The sequence below is a fragment of the Diceros bicornis genome, chromosome 18 (genome assembly GCF_020826845.1).
Source record: "Diceros bicornis minor isolate mBicDic1 chromosome 18, mDicBic1.mat.cur, whole genome shotgun sequence".
Classification (NCBI taxonomy): Eukaryota; Metazoa; Chordata; class Mammalia; order Perissodactyla; family Rhinocerotidae; genus Diceros; species Diceros bicornis.
The window spans coordinates 28,455,894-28,480,961 of NC_080757.1; the positions used below are offsets into that span (position 1 = coordinate 28,455,894).

General features: G+C 45.0%; 1 protein-coding gene across 7 annotated transcripts in view; it reads right to left on the reverse strand.

Moving 5' to 3' along the window:
- The window catches only part of YPEL2 (yippee like 2), a 42,468-nt gene extending 17,628 nt beyond the window's left edge, over positions 1-24,840 (reverse strand). For 6 of the 7 annotated variants that reach the window (XR_009222701.1, XR_009222700.1, XR_009222699.1 and 3 more), the window contains exon 1: positions 24,537-24,732. Coding sequence is in view for 1 of the 7 variants with exons in the window: in XM_058560522.1 (XP_058416505.1) it covers positions 24,537-24,653 (117 nt within the window). In the remaining 6 variants the exon portion in view is untranslated. Of the gene's footprint in view, positions 1-24,536 lie in introns of all 7 variants that reach the window. The other variant, XM_058560522.1, reaches the window with a different exon arrangement.
- Between the last annotated feature and the right edge of the window lie 228 nt (positions 24,841-25,068).

Genomic DNA, 25,068 nt, shown 5'->3' on the forward strand with positions numbered 1-25,068 from the left:
ATGCTAAGAGGATCTAGTCTTGGCATCAGAAATTCAGGATCAAATCCTGGTTTTACTGCTACACAATACAATAAATTAGCTACTTGACCTTGGGAGAATTATTCAGCCTCTCTCAGCTTCCACATCTTTTACATCTGTAGATGGAAACCATGCTATTTCATAGGGTTCTTGAGAACAATAAGTAAAACAAGGTAAATGAAACGCAGAGTAAAAAGAAGGTCAGTTCCCTATCTTTCCTCTTTGGCCTTTTCAGGAGCCTGGGGAAAAGGGATGAAAAGGCTTCCTACTTGGTTCTTCAAAATTCTTTTCTTTGGTGACTTTGGTCTCCCCCTTTCTCTACTACTGAGACAAAAGGCAAGTCTTCTACCCTTTGCAACTCAATGTCTCCATAAAAATGGAGGGATGAGACTGAAGCTCCCCATGATCCTTTCCAGCTATATTTTCTTTTTCTTTTTTTTGTGAGGAAGATCAGCCCTGAGCTAACATCCATGCCAATCCTCCACTTTCTGCTGAAGAAGACTGGCCCTGGGCTAACATCCGTGCCCATCTTCCTCCACTTTATATGGGATGCCGCCACAGATGGCCTGACAAGCAGTGAGTTGGTGCACGCCCGAAATCCAAACCTGGGCTGCCAGCAGCGGAGCGCTAGCACTTAACCGCGAGGCCACGGGGCCAGCCCCCTCCAGCTATATTTTCTGAATCCTTTAAAGCACCTGGTGCATGCTTCTCCAACCTACCATCCATAGGTAGTGGTAATTACATGGGCCTCAAAGAGGCACATTGCCAGAATTTGAGTCCTGGCTTTGCCATACACTAGGTATGTTACTAATGTGGTCAAGCCAATTAACTTCACTGAGACTCAAATTCCTAATCTGTAAAATGGGCCCAATAAAATAGTATTCACACTCACACCAGATTTGTATAAGAAATAAACGAGATACTATGTTTGAAAGAAAGTGCTTATAAACTTCCAGGCACTACAGTCATGTGTCACTTAATGACGGGGATACATTCTAAGAAATGCATCGTTAGGTGATTTCGTTGTTGTGCAAACATCATAAAGTCTACTTGCACAAACCTAGATGCTATAGCCTACTACACACCTAGGCTATATGGTACTAAACATATGGGACTACTGTTATAATATGTTCCGTCGTTGTCCAAAATGTCATTATGTGGTACATGACTGGGTATATATATTTTTGTGGTTGTTAGAATTTATTTTTATTGTGCAGCTATAAAAGAACTTAGTGGTATAAACATAAAGTTGAGGGTTTTGTTAATTGAAATGTAATTCACATTACCATAAAAGTCACCTTTTTAAAGTATACAATTCAGTGGCTCTTGGTATATTCATGAGGTTGTGCAACCATCACCACTATCTAATTCCAGAACATTTTCACACCCCAAAAGGAAATCTCACATCGTTACCAGTCACCTTCCATTTCCCCTGCCCATAGCCCCTGCGTTAGAGGTACAAATCTACTTTCTGTCTCTGTGGATTTATTCAAGGCACTATATACTATACTACGTACCATCTCAGTGAAAAGGTAGCAGAAGTGTTAGGTAGAGATACAAAGGAGGATTAGGAAAACCCCTGCCCTTGGGGTGTTGGCTAAACACCCCACTTCAACAGATCTGACATTCTGCTGGGGAGGGTCAGATCAGTCCTTTTTCCTTTCTCATTCTTTTCTCCATCCATGGTTAGGCTTGGTGGAGTTTCCTATTTAGGGTCAAAGTAAGCCACAGGCTCCATTCCAAAGAGCTGAAACCCAAGCAAAATAATACTGGATCCTGTTTGGATTTCACCCTTGAGGAAGTATATGGAGAAAGTGAGAAGGGTGATAAGAAAGAATAATGAAGGGGCCGGCCTCGTGGCATAGCGGTTAAGTGCGCGTGCTCCACTGCAGACGGCCTGGGTTCGGATCCCAGGCACGTCAGGGTTCGGATCCTGGGCACACACTGATGCACCGCTTGTCAGGCCATGCTGTGGCGGCGTCCCACATAAAGTGGAGGAAGATTGGCACAGATGTTAGCTCAGGGCAGTATTCCTCAGCAAAAAGAGGAGGACTGGCATTTTTTCCTCACAAAAAAAAAAAGAACAATGAAAATAATGAAAACTTCCGGAATTAGAACCCAAGTGCAACTTAAAGAAACTGTGAACATTTAGCTAAGAGGAAAGAAGATTAAAGGGGATTTCTTCCATCCTCTCTGCAGTAAGAACAAGAGGAAATGGACTTAGATGGAAATAAGACCGACTTGGGTTAATTATAAGGGAAGAATTTCCTGACTCTGTGACTTCTACACTACGACACAGGTCACCAGGAAAGACTAGGAAAGAGCAATGTCACTGTATGTGTTTATGGTTTACAAAAAGCTTTCACATAGCTGTCTAAAAACTTTGAGATGGGATAAAAAGCCATGTGTGCTGCTTAAGGGCAGAAGCATGGCCTCCTACGGAGCTCCTCCCCTAGCTTTGAGCTTTGTTAGGTCTCAATTCACCCTCACATTCCCTAAACAGATGGAGGGAGGGGCAGGGAAGGGGCTGGCTCTAAAAGAGGAAATATCTGCTGTGTGGAGTCATAAAATTCCAAGGGCATGGGAGCATACACCATGCAATGGATGCAAGGAACGGAACGGCAAAAACAAAAGGTGGTGAGGGGCCTGGGTCCCACATTTTATTGCTGAAAGGGGGAGATTCTGGGATCTAAGTCACTTAATGATCAGACCTTTCAAATTCACCTTCCTGTTGACCTACATGAAACGGGCTGCTTTCAGGGATGGGCCTGGAATAGAGAAATGGAATAGAGAAAGGTCCTGCAAGGTCTGTTCCTCAAGTGTGTCGTGTCTGCCTGACGCTTAGTGGAATGGATGCAGCCTTTGGAGCCAGGGCGGCCTTGGACGCAGCCCTTATTAGCTGTGTAACTTGGGTAAGTCACTTCATCTTTCTGAGCCTCCGGGTCCCATCTACAAAAGGGAAAAACATAACGCCTATTCCATGACGCCCTATTCCAAAGGGATGTTGTGAGTGTTAAATGAATGCCTGTACTTAAAGCACATTGCCTGGCTCATAAAAAGCATTTAATGAATGTTTGTTTCTTTCACACTACCACAGGCTTTCAGGATTTAAAATGGGAGCTGCATGACTAGTCTGGAAGGGCTGCGCTGTCTTACCAGAGCTTCCCCAGACTTTTTTCCACTCACCCCCTTACAGCTACAGACCCCCACAGCTCCTCTCCCACACCTCTCCCAGCTGTCCTAAGGGCCTCAGATGTGGCTTGGGGCCGTGCGGTTGGTTGTTCTCTGCTGAACCCACAGCAGATAAGGCTCTTTAGTCTGTGGCAAAGGGTTAGGACAGTAGATGCCAATGTAAACACACAGCCAGTGGGAAAACAGATGCTGTCAGCTCTCAACATCCTGCATTCCCTCCTCGTTCTCCATAGAAAAGGCATGGAAAACATGCTTTCTCCAGAAGGATAAAGAGCAGGGGATTCCCATAATCATATAAGCCCCATCCCCTACAGAAGAAAGCCTGACATGTCATCCTCACTAGGTCTGTTCAGGGAGACCGGCTTCTGAGTTAGAGAGCAGAAGTGGTGGAATCAGGAGGTAATGGCAGCCAGTCATCAACAGTTTGGCTCTTTGCAGTTCAATTCAAATATAAAACTAAAACTTTAAGGGGGCTGAAAAAATGGAGCTTAAATTTCTCTCAAAACCATCAGGCCTTTGAAAACAATTCACTATGAGCTGCTGAAGTTAAAAAGATAATGCAAGTTAATAGACCTAGGAAGGACAAATACCAATTCCTTGGAATTAAGTTTCAATCTACACTTCTGTTCCCAAAGCCAACTGGATACTGGCAAATGAAAATGTCCTTACACTACAAAGGAGGTCTATGAAGTCAGTAGGCAAAACCTACAGACTCTCAAGGTGAGTCTTCCCCTACAACCAATCCAGGCAAAAAGGCGAGAAAACGCCTCCCTCCAGGAGTGAAGCCACACGCTATGGAGAGGATTGCTTTTGAAATATTTTCTAACAAGCAACCACGATAATGAAATTGGAGAGAGTTTATCGCTGAGATTGAGGTGGCTCACTAAATTGGAAATTGTGAAATAACAACAGGAATGGCTCACATTTAAATAGTGCTTACTATATGCCATGCAGAATTCAAATTGTTTTACATAAGCCAAGTATTTAATCCTCTCAGCAACCAGATGAGGTAAGTAAGATCATCGTCCCCATTTTACAGATGAGAAAACTAAGGCAAAGAGAGGTTAAGACATATGCCTAGGGTCAAACAATCAATACTACATGACAGAAACCCAGGCAGTCTGGCTGCAAAGTCTAGGGGAGAATGAACAAGGGTGTTGTCCACCTGACTTCCTAAAAGAAAGGCGCCTAACAGAATTAGACTAATACTGACATGTATATAGGACTTCAGAATGTTCAAAGCACTGTCACATACATTAACTGATTCAACCTCCAAAACAGAGGTGGAAACTGAAGCACAGAGCTGTTCAAGTGGACTTACCCATTTTCACAAAGCTTCTGAGTCAAGGTCAGAACTTAAATCCATGGCTTTTGACTCCAAGTCCCAAGATTTTTCTAGAGCGTGTTCACTTGGAAAATCTGTCTCTTTGGTGAAGAAGGATGGATCAAGATGTCAGAACTGATGAAAATCTCTTAGGCTATTCAACTTCCTCTGCTCTGATTCCACATTTACTTAGCAACTGCCTAAATTTAATTCTCTCACTCAAGTGGGTTTACCATCAAGAAAGATAACACACAGTCCAAGCTTTCAGGATTACCTGTTTCACTGCAAATTAATGAATTAGAATCTTGGTCTACCAATTAGCTTCCTGTGAGTTGTGTTAGGGCGAATCACTTCACCAGAGCTTGGTCATTCTTGAGTGAATGGATGAAACTAAATTTGTAAACCTACAATGCTTGAGGCTGACTGAAGACCATCAAGGGAATGTTCTCTGCAACTCAGCCAGAAAACAGCCTTCCCAGCTCACTACTGAATAAATGATTCTCATTTCACAACCTGTAGAAAAAAATAATTAAAAGCAAAGAAGCTCCTTAAAATTCCTTCTTTCTTTGGCACCTGGACTTCATGGCAAAGAATGAGCAAAGAACCCAGAAAAATGCTTGGGGAATTTGTAAAAAGAGAAATACTTAACTAATTGCAGTCTGCAGGAATCTCACGCAGTGGACTGCAGTTTCAGTATAACGGAGGATCTCAAAACAAAACATACATATGACTCTATCCACTTTTAATTTCATAGACCATTGGGATTTGAAGGCGCCCCAAAGGTCAACCACTCCCCTGACGCATGGCTCTTGTTCACGTTTCTGCCAAACCTCTACTTAAATACTTTCAGGAACAGTGAACTCACTACCCCCCGAGGAAGCCCATTCTATTGCCAGTCACTCTGGCAATACCAAAATTCCTTATAAACGCTGAACTCTTGTCTCCTGAGAGCTCCCTGAATCCTCCATCTTTATATCCTTTGGCGCCAAATAACACTTCAAGTTATAGCTTGAAAGCTGTTATCTTGCCCACATCAAGGTTTCCTTCTATGGGCTAAACTTCTCCCAGTTTAGTAGCTTGGTACAATGAAAGAATTGTGTAGTTGGACGAACTTGCCTCACTTCTCAGTTCTGGCACTTCCTCTACCGTGTGCTCTTGGATATGTTCACTTCTCTGGCCTCAAGTTCCTCGTCTGCCAAATGGGATAATAATAATCTCACAGAAAGTAAAGTGTCTGGCATATAACAGGTCCTCAATAAATGATAGCATGTTCCTTCCACCAGTTCCTTCAAAATTCCCGTATGTAGCATGGTTTTACCCTCACCAAGTTTACCACTGTCTTCTACACCTGATTTTCCATTTCATACTAGGTGTTCCCTAAATACTTTCAACACTTTCCTCCCCTGGAAATGCTACTCAAAGCACAAAGCCTTACGTAAACAATTAGGCTTCAGGTTGCACGTACAAACTAAAGTAGGTGGATTAACGTGTTCTTCCCCACTGTGGCAGTGGTCCAGCATTAGGCTTTCCTCCCGTGAGCATATTAGCATATATCTACATTTAACTTCTGTATTCATATACCTCCAGGGACTGGGTTTAGGAGTGGAGTTATATGAAATACTTATGAAGGAAGAGACGGTGTTACTTAAAAGGGTCATGGTGGGGTGTGAAGAAATCACAGCCAAAGAGCTTTTATGAAAGAGACATGGGCATGTAAGTGTTAGAAAGATTTCAGCATAAGGCGCTTGCCACAGTGCAAAAGCTAGGCACTGCTGATTCTCGGTATTCCCTCTAGAAACAGAACACAACTGGGTCAGAATACCCGCTCCCACCCTTGCCAGGCAAGGCTGGATCATCTGCCTCCAATTAGCATGATGTCCTTGGGCAGATCCCTGCTCCTCTGAACTGAGAGTTGCATCATCTGTGAAATGAGGGGGTTGAGTAAGGTCTCTTACAAGGGTGAACATTCCATGAGTCCATATTCTCAGGAGAGTAGACACCTCACACATTACACAAACATTTCTGACTCAGAGTTAGGCCTCTTCTCTCATGTTTTTCAACTTCCTGTTTATCTGCATAAAAGGTCTTCTCTGCTCATCAGCTGACCTATCTCATCTGATAATTTCTCACTTAAGACTCGCATCCTCAAGACATGAAGACTTAAATCCCTTTCATATATTCTGGTGCTCAACCTTCTTTCCTGGCCAACATTAAGAGCCTCAGGCACATTGTGAAATATCATCTCCCAGGCAAAACCATTTCCCAGGCAAAAAAGTTTTGTCACACGAAAGTAGTCTAAAAAATTGGGGAGAGAGGTGGTATCTAAATGTCCAATACTAAGGGTATGGCTCATATGAAGGATGTGGTATGGTCATATGGAGGAATATTGTGCCTCCACAACTATAAATCAGCAAATATTTAACCAGCAGCTATGTCCTAGACCTTGCTGGGCACCACAGAGAACATATTGAGCCAGCTGTGTCCTGAAGGTGTTTACAATCTAACTAATCAGAAAATAGGACTCGGGGCCGACCTGGTGGCGTAGCAGTTAAGTTCGCACGTTCCGCTTCGGTGGCCCGGGGTTCGCCAGTTCAGATCCTGGGTATGGACCTACTCATCGCTCATCAAGCCATGCTGAGGTGGTGTCCCAGAGAAGACCTACAACTCTACAACTATGATACACAACTATGTACTGGGGCTTTGGGGAGAAAAAAGAAAAAAAGAGGAAGATTGGCAACAGATGTTAGCCCACGACCAATCTTCCTCAAAAAAAAAAAAAAGAAGATAGGACTAAAATACATAAAATATGTAAAATAATGTATATCACTGTAATACATTATGGATGTTAAAGGAGTTTTGAGAACAGGGACAAGACTGAAGAGGATGAGAGGATTCTAGGTGAGCTGATTACAGCAGAGGGCTTGCCTTAGAGAGGAAGTAAGGTTGAAGAGACCGTGAGGACCTAGCACAGCCTCAGCACAGGCTGTCTATATCCCCACCTCTTTCCTAGTGGAGAAGTCAGCAGTGGTCCCTAAATGTTTGTGACATATAATAATAAAATCAATGATATCTTGTATCTCCCATAGTTTGATACTGTCTCAAGGCATTGTCAAGTATTATCTGTGTTTTAAGTAAGGAAAGACAACAGCCTATGGGGATAGAGCCACTCCTGGAAGCCAAATCTCAAGAAGCCCCTGCCTCTCTTTTGGGCACCTACTGCATTTTGAAGTGAGTGTGAGCACTGCCTATTGTGCACACATCTAAATACAGGGCATTCTCATCACTCCCCTAATCTTTCCTTATTGATGGGGGTGGTGGAGAGGGTGTGGGATCCTTAACAGCACTGGGCAGCAAATTTGAAAGCAGAACTTGTTAGTTTTTAAACAAGGACCAGCCAGTTAGACCACAGAGTGGGTGTTTCCATGCAAATTCCAGCACTTTCAAGTTGCTCCACGAACTGAGCCCAGCCAGGACAGCAAGCCGTGGTTTTTGTTTTTTGTTTTTTGTGTTTTTTTGCAGCCAGCTCTTTGATTAGGTCTAGAGAGGGACTCAATTAGCATCATGGAAACAGAGAGCAGATTTCAGAAAGTAAAGGTCAGCTGCAAGCCCTAGCATTTGCTATCAGCCATCTGCCAAGCAGGAAGTGCTACTCAGATCTATTTTTAATCATCTTCCCCAGGCGAGGGCTCCTGTGAGAATGCAGAGGCCAGGCTTATTCCAATACAAACATTTAATTGCTACCTTTTTGTACATATTTTTAAGTAGCCTCTGGATACTCTGGACATTATTTTAAATATGGATACCAACCTATACAGAAAGGCCCAGCTCTTGGGTTCTGTCACTCTGGCACCTATCTACCAGGTTATCTTTGGAAGCCATGGTTGGGGATCTCTTCTTGGGGAAATCACCCGAGACGGTTTGGAATACTGACTCACTCCACATAACATAATAATCCCTATAACCAGGGTCCAGGTATTTGTGTTGGTTGCAAGTGACAGGGAAGACAGGAGAAGAGATGGGAGTTTCAGTCCAGGGTACATGTTCATTCCCCAAAGCAGTGAGACTGGCAAAGCTAACTGTGCAGACTTCCCAGTAACTCTTTTTTATTTTAGGTGCATCTATCAGCTCAGAAAGGTAAATTAAAGCCAGTTCATCCAGCAGTAACTCATTTATTACTGAGAATATGGATTGGCTAAAGGAGAAAGGTTTCATCTCAATTCCCAGGGACCTAGCCTATGCTGTGGCTAGTCCATCCAGGCACAGGAACATTTTGTCCACTGGCTTTTCCCCCTCCCGTCTCGCAGCAGCACTCATGTCTCAGTTCCATCCAGCCCAAGGAATGAAATATCTCTGCGAGGTCTGGACAATGAGTCTGGCACGGCGATGGCAGATTATGCAGAAACAGAGCCTGGCTCAGGAGCCCCTGCATTCTCCCAGCCCACACACTGAACACAGAGTTTCCTTGTCTCTTGACACTTACAAACTTTCAGCCTCCAATTTCCACCCTAAGGTAAAGCCTAAGCATATGTACAACTGTGCCTCAGCCAAGTCAAGTTCCATCTGCCAATAAAGGACTGGGGCCAGGCAGCTAGCCACCACCCAGGGCCTCCCTGTCACACACAACACTGGGGAGCTGAAGGACCCACTATGCCCCATGACAAAGGGACAAAGGGGTCTGTTCCGGGTTTTACCCACCTCTCCACCCTCCCCCTTCCCTCCTCTTAGGAGCTTATCTGTCATTGAGCAGCCGATGGGAAAGCTAAGCTGAAAGGGCACCTTGGCTGTGGGATCTCTGCCTAAGGATGTGAAATAAGAGACTGGGTATTTGGGGCAACTTAACACCAGCAGGAGCCCAGCCAGAAGCCAGGGAGGAAGGGACTGAATAGGCAGACATGACAGGAGATCTAAGGGTGGGGGGGTGGAGAGGGAGCCTGGAATCCCCCCGACCCCTCAGTGCCATGGAACTCTGCTCTAGTGAGCTGGGGCACAGATGTCCCCGAAAAAAAGAAAAGGCCATTGCACAGGGTCACAGCCCCTGACCCAGTTGGATCACAAATTAATAAGGGCTTCTGAGCCTTGCTGACTCTTGAGTTCCTCCTCTTTCTGGTTTCAGGAGCAAAGGGAGTTAATTAGTAAACAGCTTAAGAAAGAATAACTCTTCTGCCCCTGCTGAGGATCCCCTGTGCTCTTTCTCTATCCCTTCCCCTGTTTGCCATGGTTCTGTGGGTCAGAAAACCCTATTTTCAAAAAAACCCAGAGGAGACCATGGCGTGTCATGTTTGGTCCAAGTGCAAGACCCCAGGAACAGGTGGTTACCTGGAGATTTCAAAGCCAGGCACACCACCTGGGAAGGACCAAGAGCGTAGACTGGGCTGGGTTCCTCTGCTAATTCACAGCAAGAAATAGCCGGGTGGTAGAGCCCTTAAGGGCATATAGTGGGGACCACGCCTGAATTCCAATTCTGGTTCTACCATTTCCTAGCTGGGTCCCCTTGATCAGTTCAATTTGTCTACGGTTCACTTTCTCCATCTGAAATGGGAACAATAGTAGTACATCTCTCTCTGGGTTGGTATGAGACAAAAGATGTGAGTCATATAAAAAGTACCCAGCACAGTGCCTGGCATTTAGTAAACACTCAGTAAAATAATGACTATTGTCATCATTATTAGAAGAAGGCCTCCAAAGAGCTCTTTCCTTTTTCAAACAAATGTTTTTCCAAACCACACTTTGGGCCTTCAGGGGGTAGCAAGTGCTGGATGGTAGACAGTGGACAGTAGGGACAGCATGTGTAGCTACTTTCAAAGTAGTGAGAACACTTGTCCTAGAGCAGCGGCTCCCAAATATTAGTACTAGCTACATCAGAATCTCATGGGGGTCGAGGGGTGCTTGTTAAAAATACAGATCCCCAGTAGGGCTGGGACTAGGGTGAGGCAAGCCAGAAAGCTGGAACAAAACACTTAAGGAGGAACTCACTCTGAGGTGCCGCCCTGCACTCGTACAACAGGGAAAGTGAGTGCCTCCTTAAATCTTATGTCCTAGGTGACGTGGTCCTTCCCCTAGTCAGGGCTCTAATTCCCAGTCACATTCAGACCCACACAATAGGAATCTCTGGAGGTGGGACCTGGAGATCAGCCTTTTCATCCCAGATTATTCTGATGTGCTGTCAGAATTGGGATCACTGCCCAAGAATCCTCATTTTCGAATGCCAGTTTCAACTACTTTCAGGCAAGCCCTAAAATACATGAAGACTGCAGAAGCCACTTACATGCCCCCTTCACTTTGCCCTGTCCCAAACTCCACAGCCACATCAAAAGACATCTGAATTCTGCAACTCAGTTCTCCCTTTAAAGTAATAGAAAAATTCATAAATGTGTGGTTGCAGTTGCCAGCTTATGATGACTCAGTGAACCTCAAGCAGCCAAGAGGGTCATGCGTGAGGGAATACCTGGCCCAGCAAACCAGGGAACCCAGGTCCCAGGGAACTCTGAAAGGCCTTCTTCTCAGAGTTATGGGTGTTTGGTGTTTGCCAATGATTTATCTGGTTTCTGTTTAGCTGAAGGCATCACCAGGGAGGCACTGGTTCTGGTTATTAATTACAGCCACTGATTTAATTATCAGTGCTTATTAACTTTATATATATACCAATGTTCCTGTTTACACAAAGCTCATAGATATAAGGTTTATAGAAGCTGGAGAGAAGTTGATTTTCCAAAATAGGCCATGTTATAATATTCTAGTCCAATCTCAATCAAATGCTAACACTCCCTTGCTTAAAACCTTTTAGTGGCTCCCCACAGTATACAGAATTCAGTCTAAACTCCTTAGCCGGGCCTTCCAGGCCCTATGTGATCCGCCCCTGCTGACCTCCTGCTTCCCTCTCACACAACCCTCCCCTCCATCTCTCACCTGTGGTACCCTAGGCTTGATCTCTTCTAGAATGTTTCTCTGCCTCTGCTCAGAAAGGACGACTCCTTTTTTGTTCACTTAGTAAACACTCATCCTGCTCTTTGCCCCCACAGCATCCTGAACAATCACCTACTCAAAGCCTGTGTTTCCCTACATCTTATAATAATTTACCTGTTTGTCTTCCCCACTAGATCATAAGCTGCTTAAGGGCAAGAATTTTGTTGTGTCCATTTCTGTGTCCCCAGTGCCTCACACAGTAGTACTCAATATATGCTGAATGGTCAGAGAGGTTACGTGACTAATGCCACACTGAACAGTCAGTGGCAGAGTCAGGCCTAGAGCAGAGGCGGCTTGACCCTTCTTCATTCAGGGCTTTTAAAATCGCACCACTGACTCTCCATCCACACGGCCCCAAACTATTTTCTCACTAGAGTGATGAGACCATACGAAACTATGCGCACTGTCTGGCTTGGTCACTTTGTAACTTTTGGTGGGAACCTGTGGGTGCTAGACAGCTAAGGCTGAAGTTTGGCCTGTGCCGTGGAACTTTCTGTGCAGCTAACCGACTATCAATGAGCATACGCTATCCATACCAAATGTAGCCACCGTGTTGATTTGGGATTCCTCCTGAAATCACTTAAATCCGTTTCTCCAACACTCATTTCACAACATTCTTTCCAAGTATCTAGCCTAGGGGTCAGCAAATAATGCACAAGGGCCAAATTGGGCCTCTCCTCTGTTTTGCAAATAAAGTTTTACTGGAACACAGCCATGCTCATTTGTTTATGTATTTTCTATGGCTGCAGAGGTGAGTGGTTGAGGTCATATGGCCAGCAAAGCCTAAAATATGTACTATCTGGCCTTCACAGACAAGTTTTGCCGACCCCTGATCTAGCTGAAGGAACAGGGAATGAAGACTCCAAACAGCCCTTTCCTTCTACCAAGAGACTGGCTGCCTCCACTCTGGAAGTTAGTGGACCAACTGGCTTCTGCATGATGTCATTTCTTTTTTTAGCACTGGTTATAGGCCTGGGATCCAGCAGGAGATTTTGCCTGACAGAGACACACAAGGGCCTGAAACACCTAGCACATGGCCTGGCATATAATGGTGTTCAAAAAATGTTTATTGAATAAACAAACAAACAAAGGCATGAGAAGCCAGCCATTCTGTACCCTGAACAAAAGTCCATCCTCCCTCCTGTCTGCTTCAAGGTGACCAGTCACACAGGTGCCTGGCAGCAGCCTGGTGACCTAGATTTGTCAGACCTTATCTTATCGGCTTTCCTTCCTCATGTGTTTACCCAGCACCTGCCCCCACAGTGCCCAGGGCAGACCGGTCTGTTGTTTTTACAGAGAAGGAAACAGACAGGGAGGACCTCTCCTCCCCCACAGACACACTTTGGTTTTTTTCTTTCTCCCGCTGAGAAGAGGATCAAGAAATATGGGGACTTAGAGCTACAGGAGCTCCAAGAAGTCTGGTTTCTCTTGCTTCCTCTCTCCTTAGGTTTCCTGGTGAACTTGTCTGGGGTGAACCTTAGCCCTACCTGGCGCTTGGAACATTCAGCATCTAAAGGGGAGGGGCCAGCTGAGGGTCAAGTCTAGCAGCTTTCAGAAGTAAAACAAAGCAGCCACCACCCAATGGTGAGAATGCCTGGTCTGAGAACAGACATCCCTCCACAGACACATCAGAGAACAGTGAGTCTTATTCAGTGGCCACCTGCAGCTATAAGAGCCAAGCTGGCAGTTTTACTAGGCGAGCCTAGCCTAAGGCTGGCACTGCAGGGGAGGACAGGGACGGTCAGGGAAAAAGCTATATACATTTGGGCATCTCATGAAAATCAGGCAAATTGGATGAAAAGCAATATGGAAATGTTGGCTTCTCCGCCGCCCCAAACAACCCTGGGTACCAGGCTCAGGATGGAGATCTCCACTTGTACTGCCACAAGCTGCCCCTGCAGATGATGGGCTTTCCAGTAACCAAAGGGTACTGAGTTCAAGCTGTGTGAGGGCAAGGCATACAACTGCTACTGTATCCGCAATATCTAACATGTAAGAGGAGCTCACTAAATGTGGAACACATGACTGGGCTTGGTGCATGAGGTTTCATTCTGGGATCTTTTGTCTTGGCAAGGAAATGCTTTTCTGTTCATTTATCTGTAAGAGAGTTGAAGTTACCACGAATGCTCCTGGTGGAACCAGACCTAAGGGAGAAAAAGGAGTTCCTGGGCCCCCAAAGATAGATAATTTTCCTTTTGACAATCATAAGTTGCTCCTTCAAAGACCCAAAGGTATTGAGGGCAAAGGGGAGAAGAGAGCCAGTGCCACCTGCTCTGCCTCTTGATATCACTGTGGTCTGGAAGGGAGGGAGTTTATGGACTGACTAGATGTTGTTGTTGTTTTTAGCAGCAGCTGGCGGAGCCATCGCCTCCTCTCTTCCTCTCCTCCCCCTCCTCCCCTGAGTCACTGTCCAGCCAGAGGAGGGATGGGTAGGGAAGCAAGAGAGCTAAAGCTCTCCTTGGCTTGGCAGCCCTGACCCCAGAGACAACACTCTGGGTCACCAGGTCAAACCTTCCCCTCAAGAGCTAGCTGAGTGCTTTAGAAACAAAGGTATCAGACACCCTTTTTTGGTTTTGTTGTTTAAGGATAAGGAAAATGGCTTCTTTCAAGAGAACATCGCCCCACCCCCACGGTGAAGCATCACAGGATGAACCAAACTGACAAGCAATTCTGGCCCAGAATTCTCTTCCAGCCGCCTGGGCTGCTGTTGTCACAGTAGTTTGAGGTCTCTGTAACTGGCTGACATGTGGGTCGGAGGCAAAATAACCACCTGACAGACTAGAAGGGAAGGAGGCAAGAGCAGATTTTTCCTTTTAAATTCTAGAGAGGCCTCACAGCGGCTGGCAGGAAAGACCCTGCGAGTAGGGCGGAGGCTGCTGCTGCTGCTATTTAGTTACCCCCAGAGACCTGCTGGCCCCTTTGGAATTATAAGGAACAAGAGACTCAATGATTACAGAGGTCTCAGAAGACCACTGACGACAGCTGTATAGCTAAACGGCAATAGCTGAGACTCAAAAAATGGAGGGAGCAAACCAGGACCATTACGGGTGCTAGAACCTGGTTATGTTTGAGTGCCACTTTCTGTTTGGTTTGCTTAACGAGTATTCATAGACAACAACTACCAACATTTACTGAGCATTTACTGTATGTCAGGCAGTGTGATAAGTACTTTACATTGACTTAATTTCCACAAAAATCTTATAGGTATCTAATATTAATATTATTCGCATTTTCCCCTCGAGGGCATTAAGACACAGAGAGGTTACTTAACTTGCATAACTACTAAGTGAAGAAGCCAGGACTTGAACCAGGTAGCATCTGGCTCAGAGGTTATACTGTTAACCACTAAGTTATGTTGCCTCATATCATCGTTTTTTTTGTGTGTGTGTGAGGAAGATCAGCCCTGAGCCAACATCCACACCACTCCTCCTCTTTTTGCTGAGGAAGACTGGCCCTGAGTTAACATCTATTGCCAATCCTCCCCCTTTTTTTCCCTTTTTCTCCCCAAAGCCCCAGTAGATACTTGTATGTCATAGCTGCACATCCTTCTAGTTGCTGTATGTGGGACGCCACCTCAGCATGGCCGGACAAGCGGTGCGTCGGTGCGCGCCAGGGATCCGAACCTGGGCCACCAGTAGCGGAGCGCACGCACTTAACTGCTAAGCCACGGGGCCGGCCCCCTCATATCATCTTTTGCTGCTACATTAGAATCAGGATACGGGGGAGGTGGAAGGAAACTTTAATAACAGTCTATCCAATCTAATGCCTTATTTGCATGGATGAAGAAAAGGGAGAGCCAGAGAGAACAGTCTTGCCTGGGATCATACAGCTTAATACTTTCATTTCCCCAGCTGCCAGCCCTCTCCTCCAGGGCTGCCTCCAGCGTTTACAAGCACCCCGTATGTGCAAGGGAGTGGGCGGTACAGCAGGGAGGAGGTGGCAAAGTACAAAGTCAAGAGGCACTCAGTTTCTCTGGGCCTTGGTTTCCTAATCTGTAAAATGAAGATTTGAACCAGAAAACTCAGGTTCAAAGGCCCTTCTAGTGCTAACGTTCTGAGAGTCTATGACTCCAGGTCATTCAGAATCTTATTAGGAAACAAGACAATTATACATGAAAAGTGCCCGTAACCACAATAACACCCACCATATTATTACAAGACAGTCATTATTAATTGCCAAATGAACAATCAGGCAGTGAGTTATACAGACGTTCATTGGAGGGAAAGAATCCTACAGTCCAGGAAGACATGCTAGAAAATACTTAAGCTGGTCTTCAAGAATGGGTAGAAACTGACTAGACAGAAAGAAAGGATTCTCCAGGCAAGGGAGATGATAGGAGGGAAGACAGGGTAGGATTTACCACCAATATTACCGAGAGAGACGAGAAAATAGTCGATGCCAAAAGAAGCTACCCAGGTCTCGTCTGTCAAGCTATGTTAAAGAGGGCATAGACTTATCTAGATCTGTATCCCATATGGCTTCCTGGTAACCTATGGCTTAGGCAAATCATTTCATCCCTACCTTGAAGGGATGTTGTAAAGTGAGGGAGTAAGAAGCATGTCTGAAGAAGTCCCTAGCATACAGTCAATGTTCAATAAATAGTTAATAGCAGCAATGTAGATTTTTCATCCTGTGTTTTTTACGGCTCAACACCTCATCTGTAACATTCTTCTGCCCTCCTTGGTGGGCCTTGCATTTCCATGTACCCCAAGAGATCACAGGCTGAGTGCAGAAATCATTTGGCTTCATCTCCCTATCCCTAGCACCCAGCCTAGGGCCTGGCATGTTGTTTGAAACACAAAAATATTATTGAACTGAACAATGGTGGATTCTGGTCAGGCCCCCAAATACAAACAGTCAAACCAGCAACGGTGAAGTGTTACCATTCCAGAGACCGAGGGAGCGCAGTGATCAAACAAAAACAGGAGGAGGGGTCCTGCACCTACTTCTTGCTTCCCAGGAAGAACATCCTGTTGAAAAGAGTTTCTTTGGATTTTTGACTAAGAACACAAGCTTGCAATCACCAGCGTCCTTACTGAGTGCCGAGACGCTAACGTACAAACCAATCTTATGATTGCAACCTTACAGGCATTTGCAAACCACAGAGTTAATTTTCAGGGTACGCCTCATAGCTCAAGTCAACATTTCCTTTTGGTATTTAAAGCAACCACATAGAAAGAATCACATTTGAGCAGATTCGTGCTCCAGCTGCCTGCAGCAAAAAAACCACAGATGATTCACCACACTTGGTCCCTAGCAGCTCCTTTGATAATAAATTGGTGAGCAATTCTACTTGTGCCCAGATCATTAGTTTTCACAGGGAGCAGGGATGACTGTGGGACAGGTCTGCCTCCCATCCAAAGAGTGTGACTTCCTGAACTCAATTCCTCTTATTCATGGCTATAAATGATATAATTTTTTTAAACCTTAGAATCCTTGTATTTCTTTCCCAAACAGTGGTCAGTAAGTATTTACTGAATAATCACCATGTGCCCAGAACACCTCCAGACCACTGCAACATATATATACTAGTTTCTCCATTTCCAGTGTCTTCCTCAGTAGTTCACCTGCCACACCATGACAACATTCACCATCTCAGAGCAAAGCTCTGGTCATGTCATTACTTGCTGAAAACTCTTCAAGGACACCCAACTGCCAGCAGGATAAAGTCTGAACTTCCATTCTCCCAACAATCTGGCTTCAACCTACTCTTTCAATCTGTTTTCACACAGTTCCTCAATATCTAACCCAAAAGAACGGCTGCTCTCTGCACGCTTCCTGCCTCCACTACTTTGTTCATGCTGCTCTTTTCACTGGCCCCTCCCCATCCATTTCCATTTGTCTAAGTTCTTGCTTCAAGGCACATTTCAATGTCACTTCTTCTACCAAGTCTTCCCAGAACTTCAGTTTCTAGAAAGATGGATCTTAAGGGTTTTTCTGATCAACAAGCCCTTTGAGAACCTGATGAAAGCTATGGAACCCTCCCTAGAAAAATATACATGCAAACAGAATTAAACATACAATTTCAGGGATCCCTTGAAGCCAGTCCGGACCCCAGATTAAGACCTCCCCTGTTTGCGCCAGCCCAGTGGCACAAGCAGTTAAGTGCGCGCGCTCTGATTTGGCGGGCTGGGAGTTCGCTGGCTCAGATCCCGGGCGTGCACGGACGCACCGCTTGTCATGCCATGCTGTGGCAGCGGCCTATATAAAGTAGAGGAAGATGGGCACAGATGTTAGCTCGGGGCCAATCTTCCTCGGCAAAAAAAAAAAGAGGAGGATCAGCATCGGATGTTAGCTCGGGGCTGATCTCCCTCAGAAAAAAAAAAAAAAAAAAAAAAAAAAGACCTCCCCTGATGTCTGTCTCTATCTTAGAGTACTAATGGTCATTTGCCCAGATATTCACTGAAAATCTACCAGTATTTAGGAGCTATACTGGTGCTAGAGACACAAAGATGACATCAATCATCTCCTCAAGTAGTTCACAGGCTAATAAGAGACATGCATGACACTGTGATAACTACTTTAAGATAAACATAAGGTGAAGTACAAACTTCAAGAAGGGAGACTTATGAACCTATTATCTCCCCAACTAGAGTCAAAGTCACCTTAGTCACTAGAGTCAAAACACCTTATCTTGAGGATAAAATCCTTGAGGGTAATTTCATATTATCTAGTACAGTCTACACACACAGAGTACACATTTAATATTTATGCAATGATAGAACAGAGCCAAGACAAGAACTATTACCCACGTATACCAAAGCCCTCTGAGATCCAGTTAACGTGGTCCCATTTTGGAACAATTACACTTACAAATTGTTCCAGCCTAATTTATGGCTCATCTCACCTTGAACTGATTCAATCTCTGTCCCTATGGGGGGAAGATACCCTAAGATATTATATTTTATAAGCTCCAAATTATTTCTTTTCACCAAGAAACACTGTAATCTCATCACATCCCTTTGACAACTTTTTTTTTTTGTGAGGAAGATCAGCCTTGAGCTAACATCCACGCCAATCCTCCTCTTTTTGCTGAGGAAGACTGGCCCTGAGCTAACATCCGTGCTGATCTTCCTCTACTTTATGTGGGATGCCGCCACAGCACGGCCTGACAAGCGGTGCATCAGTGCGCGCCCGGGATCCGAACCCGGGCCGCCCGCAGCCAAGCGCACACTTCACCGCTATGCCACGGGGCCAGCCCCTGGAGACTTTCTGTATGGACTTGGTTCACCTGTCACCCTTCCCGGGTGGTCAACAGCACACCTTCAGAACTAACATTTCATTATAATAGGAGACAGGGCTTTCAAAGGTCAAATAGTTGAGCAAAAGAAGTAATTTTACGTTGGATATGTGATTTTCTTTACAAAAGCTAAATTGGTTGAACGTGTTTTGAAACCTGGCTTATTGGGTTATGGAACTCTTCTATAATTTATCACTTCTGCCTTTGCTCTACCTCAGAAATGCTCTTTAGGGAACTCTGACAAACATTCAACAATGTTTTGCAAACACTGCAAAGGAAACAAAGGCATCCACTAATGCCTGCAAAGAAGCAAAGACACCCACTATGATGTGGGTCATACAGTGTGGTTGTTCTCTCAACCTTTTGTTTCTTAAAGCCCATCAATTAATCACTCTGGTAAAGAGCCTGAGTCCCACTATTTTAGAAATAGAAAGTTCACTTTTAGTGACACAGACATTTACAGGTTTACATGCAATCTGGTTTTTTTCCCCCTCCTGCTAGAATAAAAATACTAATTTTATTGAATTATGGTTTTTGTAAAAATCGTCATACATCCACTGTAAATCAAAATCTCTCAATAAAATTAGAATTCAACATATATTTTTCAAGTTAGATAAGCTCACAGAATCATATACAAGAGCCACATCTTATTGTCCATGCTCTTTATGAATTGTGTTGCTTGATGTGACACAGCAGTCATTAACACTACTAATACAATCTGATGCTCACTATAACATTTTCCAGAGCACAGAGAGAAAAAGAAATGAATTGATTTTTAGAAATTCTGTTCCTTTTTTTATTTTTACATGAAGTTTTCAGGATATAAACAATTGCACTAATATTTTAGAGTTAGTTTTATTGTACATTAAAGACAAGCTGGTAGGCAGTGGGAATTAAGGGAAACAAATCCCTGAAGGTGGGACAGACCTCTGTACCGCCTTCCCAGCATCCCCTCCATGTCCACTACCTCTAAGTCACTCTGTTGGAAGTACAGTCTTTTTGAGAATCACTGGTGTAGAACACTAGTGCTCAGAAGCAGAGGTGGGAACCAGGGGCAGAGTGGGTCTGTCAGCAGTCACTAGATCAATACAAGGCTTCAAAACATCTTATTCCCTGCCACTTTATTCAAAGCAGTGCTGCATCTAATGTCTAGGTAGGAAGGGGAAACCAAAATGCCACCACTATAAGCCCAATGGAACCCCACAGGAAACAAAAAGAACCCGCCTCCTAAAAGCTCCCAGCCTTAAAAGGAAGCCCAGCACTTGAAAACAAGTCAAGTCAGAGTTCCTTACACAGAGCGCGGTTGAGAAGTGCGAGGTAGAGATGCCTGGCTCTGAGGCTGTGTAACCTCAGGCTGGTCACCGAGTCGCCCATGGCCTGTTTCCTCATGAAGAGGGGCTTAGCTAGATGATCTGCAATTCTGGGAATTCTGTATTTGTCACCAGATGATAATCTGACCTGAAGATTTGACATAGTAATAACAAGTAGTTTTGGAGGGTGAGCAAAAGATTTCTTCCTGCACTGGACACCCACTCCACAGCCTCCTACAACACCTTCCCTCCAAGGACCCAGTGCAGTAGAGCAACCTGTGTCTTGGAATGAAGCCACCAACCCCAAAGTGGATTCGTGACAGATTAAGCCAATGCACCATTCCTAAATAGTCTCCTGCACAATGCCATCGAAGGGTCAGCAAGGAGGAGGCCAGGGAAGGACTAAGAACATAAATTTTTCATGGAAAAGTTTTGTGAGGATCGAGGTTTCCGTAATAGATAGCATCTACTGAAACGAGCATTAGAATTGTTCTCATTCGGGGCAACTAACTGTTCCAATTGAAACTATTATTACTTTATAGCCAAAGTATATTTTTATACTGGGGCTTACACCATTAAGTGAGAAACAACAGCATGAGCAATTCCTCGTGCCAACTCAAAATACCTCGGCGTGCAAACACTCCAGCATTTAGATCACAACACCCCCTAAGAAAGAACTTGTAGGATGCCTCAGCACATTCCCTAGATAGTTCTGTCATCAATTCAAAAAGCACCCCCCCGCCCCAGAGCAAATGCTGTTACCTTTCTGCAGACACACACAAAACTTTGCTGTCATTTTCTTCTATCACCTTTTCCTCTTAAATCCAACTCTTGTGCTCGAGGTTCTAAAGTGAAACTATCTTGGCTAAACTAAATTTGCTTGGTGTCAGGCAGGATCAATCCCCTCCACCCCACTCCCTTGCTTTTTTTTCTTTTTTTTTTTTTTGGACAGCAAAGCCAGGAGAAGCAAAGGGACTGCTTTATATTTGCATAGAGCTTTGTGACTTGCAAACCACCCACACATCCATGATCTCATCTAGCCTCGGAACAACTCACTGAGGTAAACCTGCTTCCCCACCCTCTAATAATGTATGCCTACCTCACAGGACTGTTATGGGGATGGCACATAGCAGGCAGACACTAAGTACTAGCTACCAGCCATTAGACATAGCAAATGTTATTTTACCCATTTTAATAGTGAGAAACTGAGACTCAGAGGTTGGACAGTTGATTCCAGGCAACGAGGCCTCCAGGGATCTGCAGCAAGCTGGGAAGAGGGAAAGCCTAGGACAGGACTCTTTCCACCACATCAATACACAGTCATGCTTCGCTTAACGACCGGGATGCATTCTGACAAATGCGTCATTAGGCAATTTCATCATTGCACAAACATCACAGAGTGTACTTACACAAACCTAGATGGTAGAGCCTACTACACACCTAGGGTATATGTTACTAATCTTAGAAGACCACCCTCGTGTATCCAGTCAGTCATTGACCGAAACGTCATTATGTAGCGCATGACTGAAGACCCTAATTGTTCAAAAGTTTACAACTACACATTTCCACGTAGCCACACTGATAGGAAGGGAGTCCAAAGTCCTGATTCTGTTCCCAGTCGCCACCAGCCACATATTCAGAGCTTTAGTTCTCTGGACCTTTGTGTCGCCTTCTCTGTAATGAAGGCAGACTCACTTTTTTTTTTTTAAACCAAACAATGGAATGTCAAGCTTCCAGATGAAAGGCTCCATTACAAGTACAAAGTATCATTTAATTACACTGCTGCTCCAGTTATCTGCTTCCCAGCTCCTAACTCCCACTGGGCGGATTCTGAAACCACATAGGAGATTATGTCAAGAGGGGAGAACAGGAGAAACATTCTCTCCCTGAACTTTCTTAAATGGAAGAAACAAACAAAATGAAAAGAAAGGCCCATTTTCCAAGGAGGGGGCTGGGGCAATGATCTTTCCGTTAAGCGGACCTGCGTAAGAATCTATAGATTATTTAATGCCGGGGGTGGCTGTGGAGTAAAATAAAGGAATCTTTGTGCAATGCCAGCCACAGTTCCCTCACTCTTTCCCCAGTCAGGCATTTAACCTAACTCTTTAAATCAAGCTCTAATGCACCCCATCTGTGCACTGGTTGTAGCTAATGAAACTGAAGCCTGTGCTCACTTTGGCTTGGACTTGTGAATGAGCCTTTCTGCCCCAAAAAGGGCAGCAAGGAGGACATAAGGCCAACAAAGTCTTTTTTGCTCATCCCTTGTCTTCTCCCAAGACTCAAGCTCCATCCATCCATTTATTTGATCATTTACTGAGCTCTTGCCATGGGTCAGGTTCTGACCCAGAGATACAAAGCTAGTAGGACATGGCCCCAGGTGGAGAAGGCTATGTAAGAGCTCCTAGGAGAAAGGAAGGAGGTGAAGCAAATGGGCTGCACTTGACTCAGGCACAGAGGCCTGAAATACCCTTCTTTGCATAGTCAGGGAATGTTGCTTAGTTCCAAGTAGTTGGAACATAAAGCAAGGAATTGGCAGGAGACCTAACTGAAAAGCTAGGCTCTGCCAGATCATCCAAGGCTCTGTACTACAGGCCAAAGAGATAAGACATCGAATTTGAAGGCCATTACCATCTCTACATATTCACTTCTGCACATCTTACAAGGCCTAGCTCAAATACCACCTTTTCCAAAAATGCTTCTTGAACACCCTCAAAGTAATTGCTCTCTCTTCTTTGAGCTTCCAATTTGAGTTCTTTGCCAACTTGTATGAGTCTCAACTTTTCCTTCCATACAAAATATGACTAACATCACGTACTTTTAAGGCTTCTTATGAGGGTTAAGTGAGACAACATTTATAAAGTGTCAAGCAGCAGTTTTTAGTACATAGAAGGTGCTAAAATACATTTTATTGTTACCTCAATTTCTTAGGATACATAGCACTTCTTCCTAGTATTAAAAAGATATTTCAGCTTCCACTTTCTCTGGAGATTTCCAGCAATAGGACAACTCACATTTTCCCTCCAAGCTTGCAGGCCCCCTTCCAAAGCAAAGAGGATGGGCTCCTCTCTTTCCTCACTGACACAGCCTCCCCACATCCAAACTTCCCGAGTCAAGGGATTCTCAAAAGATTCAAGAGGAATCTGAGACAAGATGAGTTAGTTGACAGAGAAGGATGCTATAGGCTGACTGGAATATAAATAGCATAAAGGAGAGTAATTAGCAGAAACCCAGAGAGGGAAAGTGAGCCAGAGGCCAGGACTCTGAGGGCTCCAGGGTTCAAACTCTGTAGTAACCCTAGACCCTGGAATAGGCCTAGAAGGAGGAGTTCTGTCCTCAGTCCTGATTTGAGAATCCCCACTACCACAGACGTGGCTGTTCAAGCAGCCTTCTTCACTCCCTGTCAAATCAGCCAGCTGGACAGGACTGTTCAACATAACAGTTGATCCTTCAGTCCTCTCTGGCTGGGGCTACCAAGCCAGAGGCAAGGAAAGTGATGCCTCCTTTTCTAACGGTTCTTGTAAGCAGATCAAGAACATTAACTTTTTTTTAACTTAGTCTGAGTCTTCATGAAAATGTTTCTTTTTTTTTTTTACTTTAACAGCATGAAGACCAGGTTCTGAGGAATGATGCTTTTTAAAGGGAAAAGTCCCCCATAAACTCTTTCTCCTTTTTATTCAGCCTAGTAAAACCTGTTTCTCTCCCCTTGGGAATTTAGGGCTGGGAGGGAGGTAGCTCCCTTGAAAATGTTGCCTGAAGGAGACAGTTTCTGGATTGCACAACTGGGATGTTGGGTTTATTTACTTAATAATAACCACCCCCCAACGCTATGAAGCAGTTGCCAAGGCTCCTCAGGGAAAATAGGGTTCCATTCTTTCTTCGGATTGTGATCAAATGTCATGCCATATTACCTCATGTAGAAGCCCTAAAGGTCCCCACAGGCCAGTGGGTCAGCTCTTCACCAAGCCACTTTTGGCCTTCCCCAAAGGCCACCCATTTTAGTAATTCAACAGTCTGATAACCTTCCCCGGGGCTTGGAAGGCAATATCCTCTCTCATCTCAGCTAATAACCACCCCCCCAACACACACACACGTGATATCCTGCCCTCCCTCCCACCCCCACCTTTCTTAGAACTCACTTGCCAGCTAGGCAGTCCCCTCTTGGTGTTCATGTGCCAACCTAAGCCAAGCAAGCTGAGTGAAAGGCTCCCATCACTCCTCAGCCCCTCTCCCCACAGCCTGCGAGCCACAAGCCCCCACAGCTTCCAACAGGGATGACGTCTAATTTCCAAAATTACAAATTAAACCGGTATACTCGCCCTCCAACTCTATATCCCAGTTGAGTGAGACAGCCATGTGGGTCAGCCCTCCCTGCACAAAAGATGGAGTACAAATATCCCCGGCTCTGGGAGAGCTTGTAAACTTCTGCAACCTTAGGAGCCAGAAGTGCCCTCCCCGGGGTAGGCAAGGAAGGCCTGCAGGGAACATGTACCTTGGAAATGAGTTCGTCATGATTGGCCAAGTGGGCTCTGCAGTGAATGCAGCTGTAGGTCCGGTGGCAGGAGGGTAGATATGCTTGGAAAGTCTTGGATCTTGTCATCTTCACCATTGGCGCTGCTGAGCGTGGGGTGAACTCCGGGGCAGCCCACGACGCACTCCCACAGGATGGGTCGCACGGGAAACACCGGAAGACACAGGTAAAGGCCGTGGCTTGGCAGGGGGTGGGTGTGGGGCAGGCTCCACACACTGGTGATGTCTCCAGAGGAAGGACCCTCAAGCAGAGGTCTAGGGCTGGTTCTCAGCAGCCTGCAGTACCAAGATAAGGCAAACATCATTAACTGATGGAGCTGGGCTTCCTGCAAAGCAAGTCGAATCCAACTGCCACCTAGAGAGAGGGCAACACTTCCAGGATGAAATGACCCCCTTCCCAGTTTCTTGCACTATGCCAAGATGTCTGACGAATGAGAAAGAAACCACTGGAGACCCCAGTATTGCTGCTTTTCTAGAGTTGGAGCATCAGTATC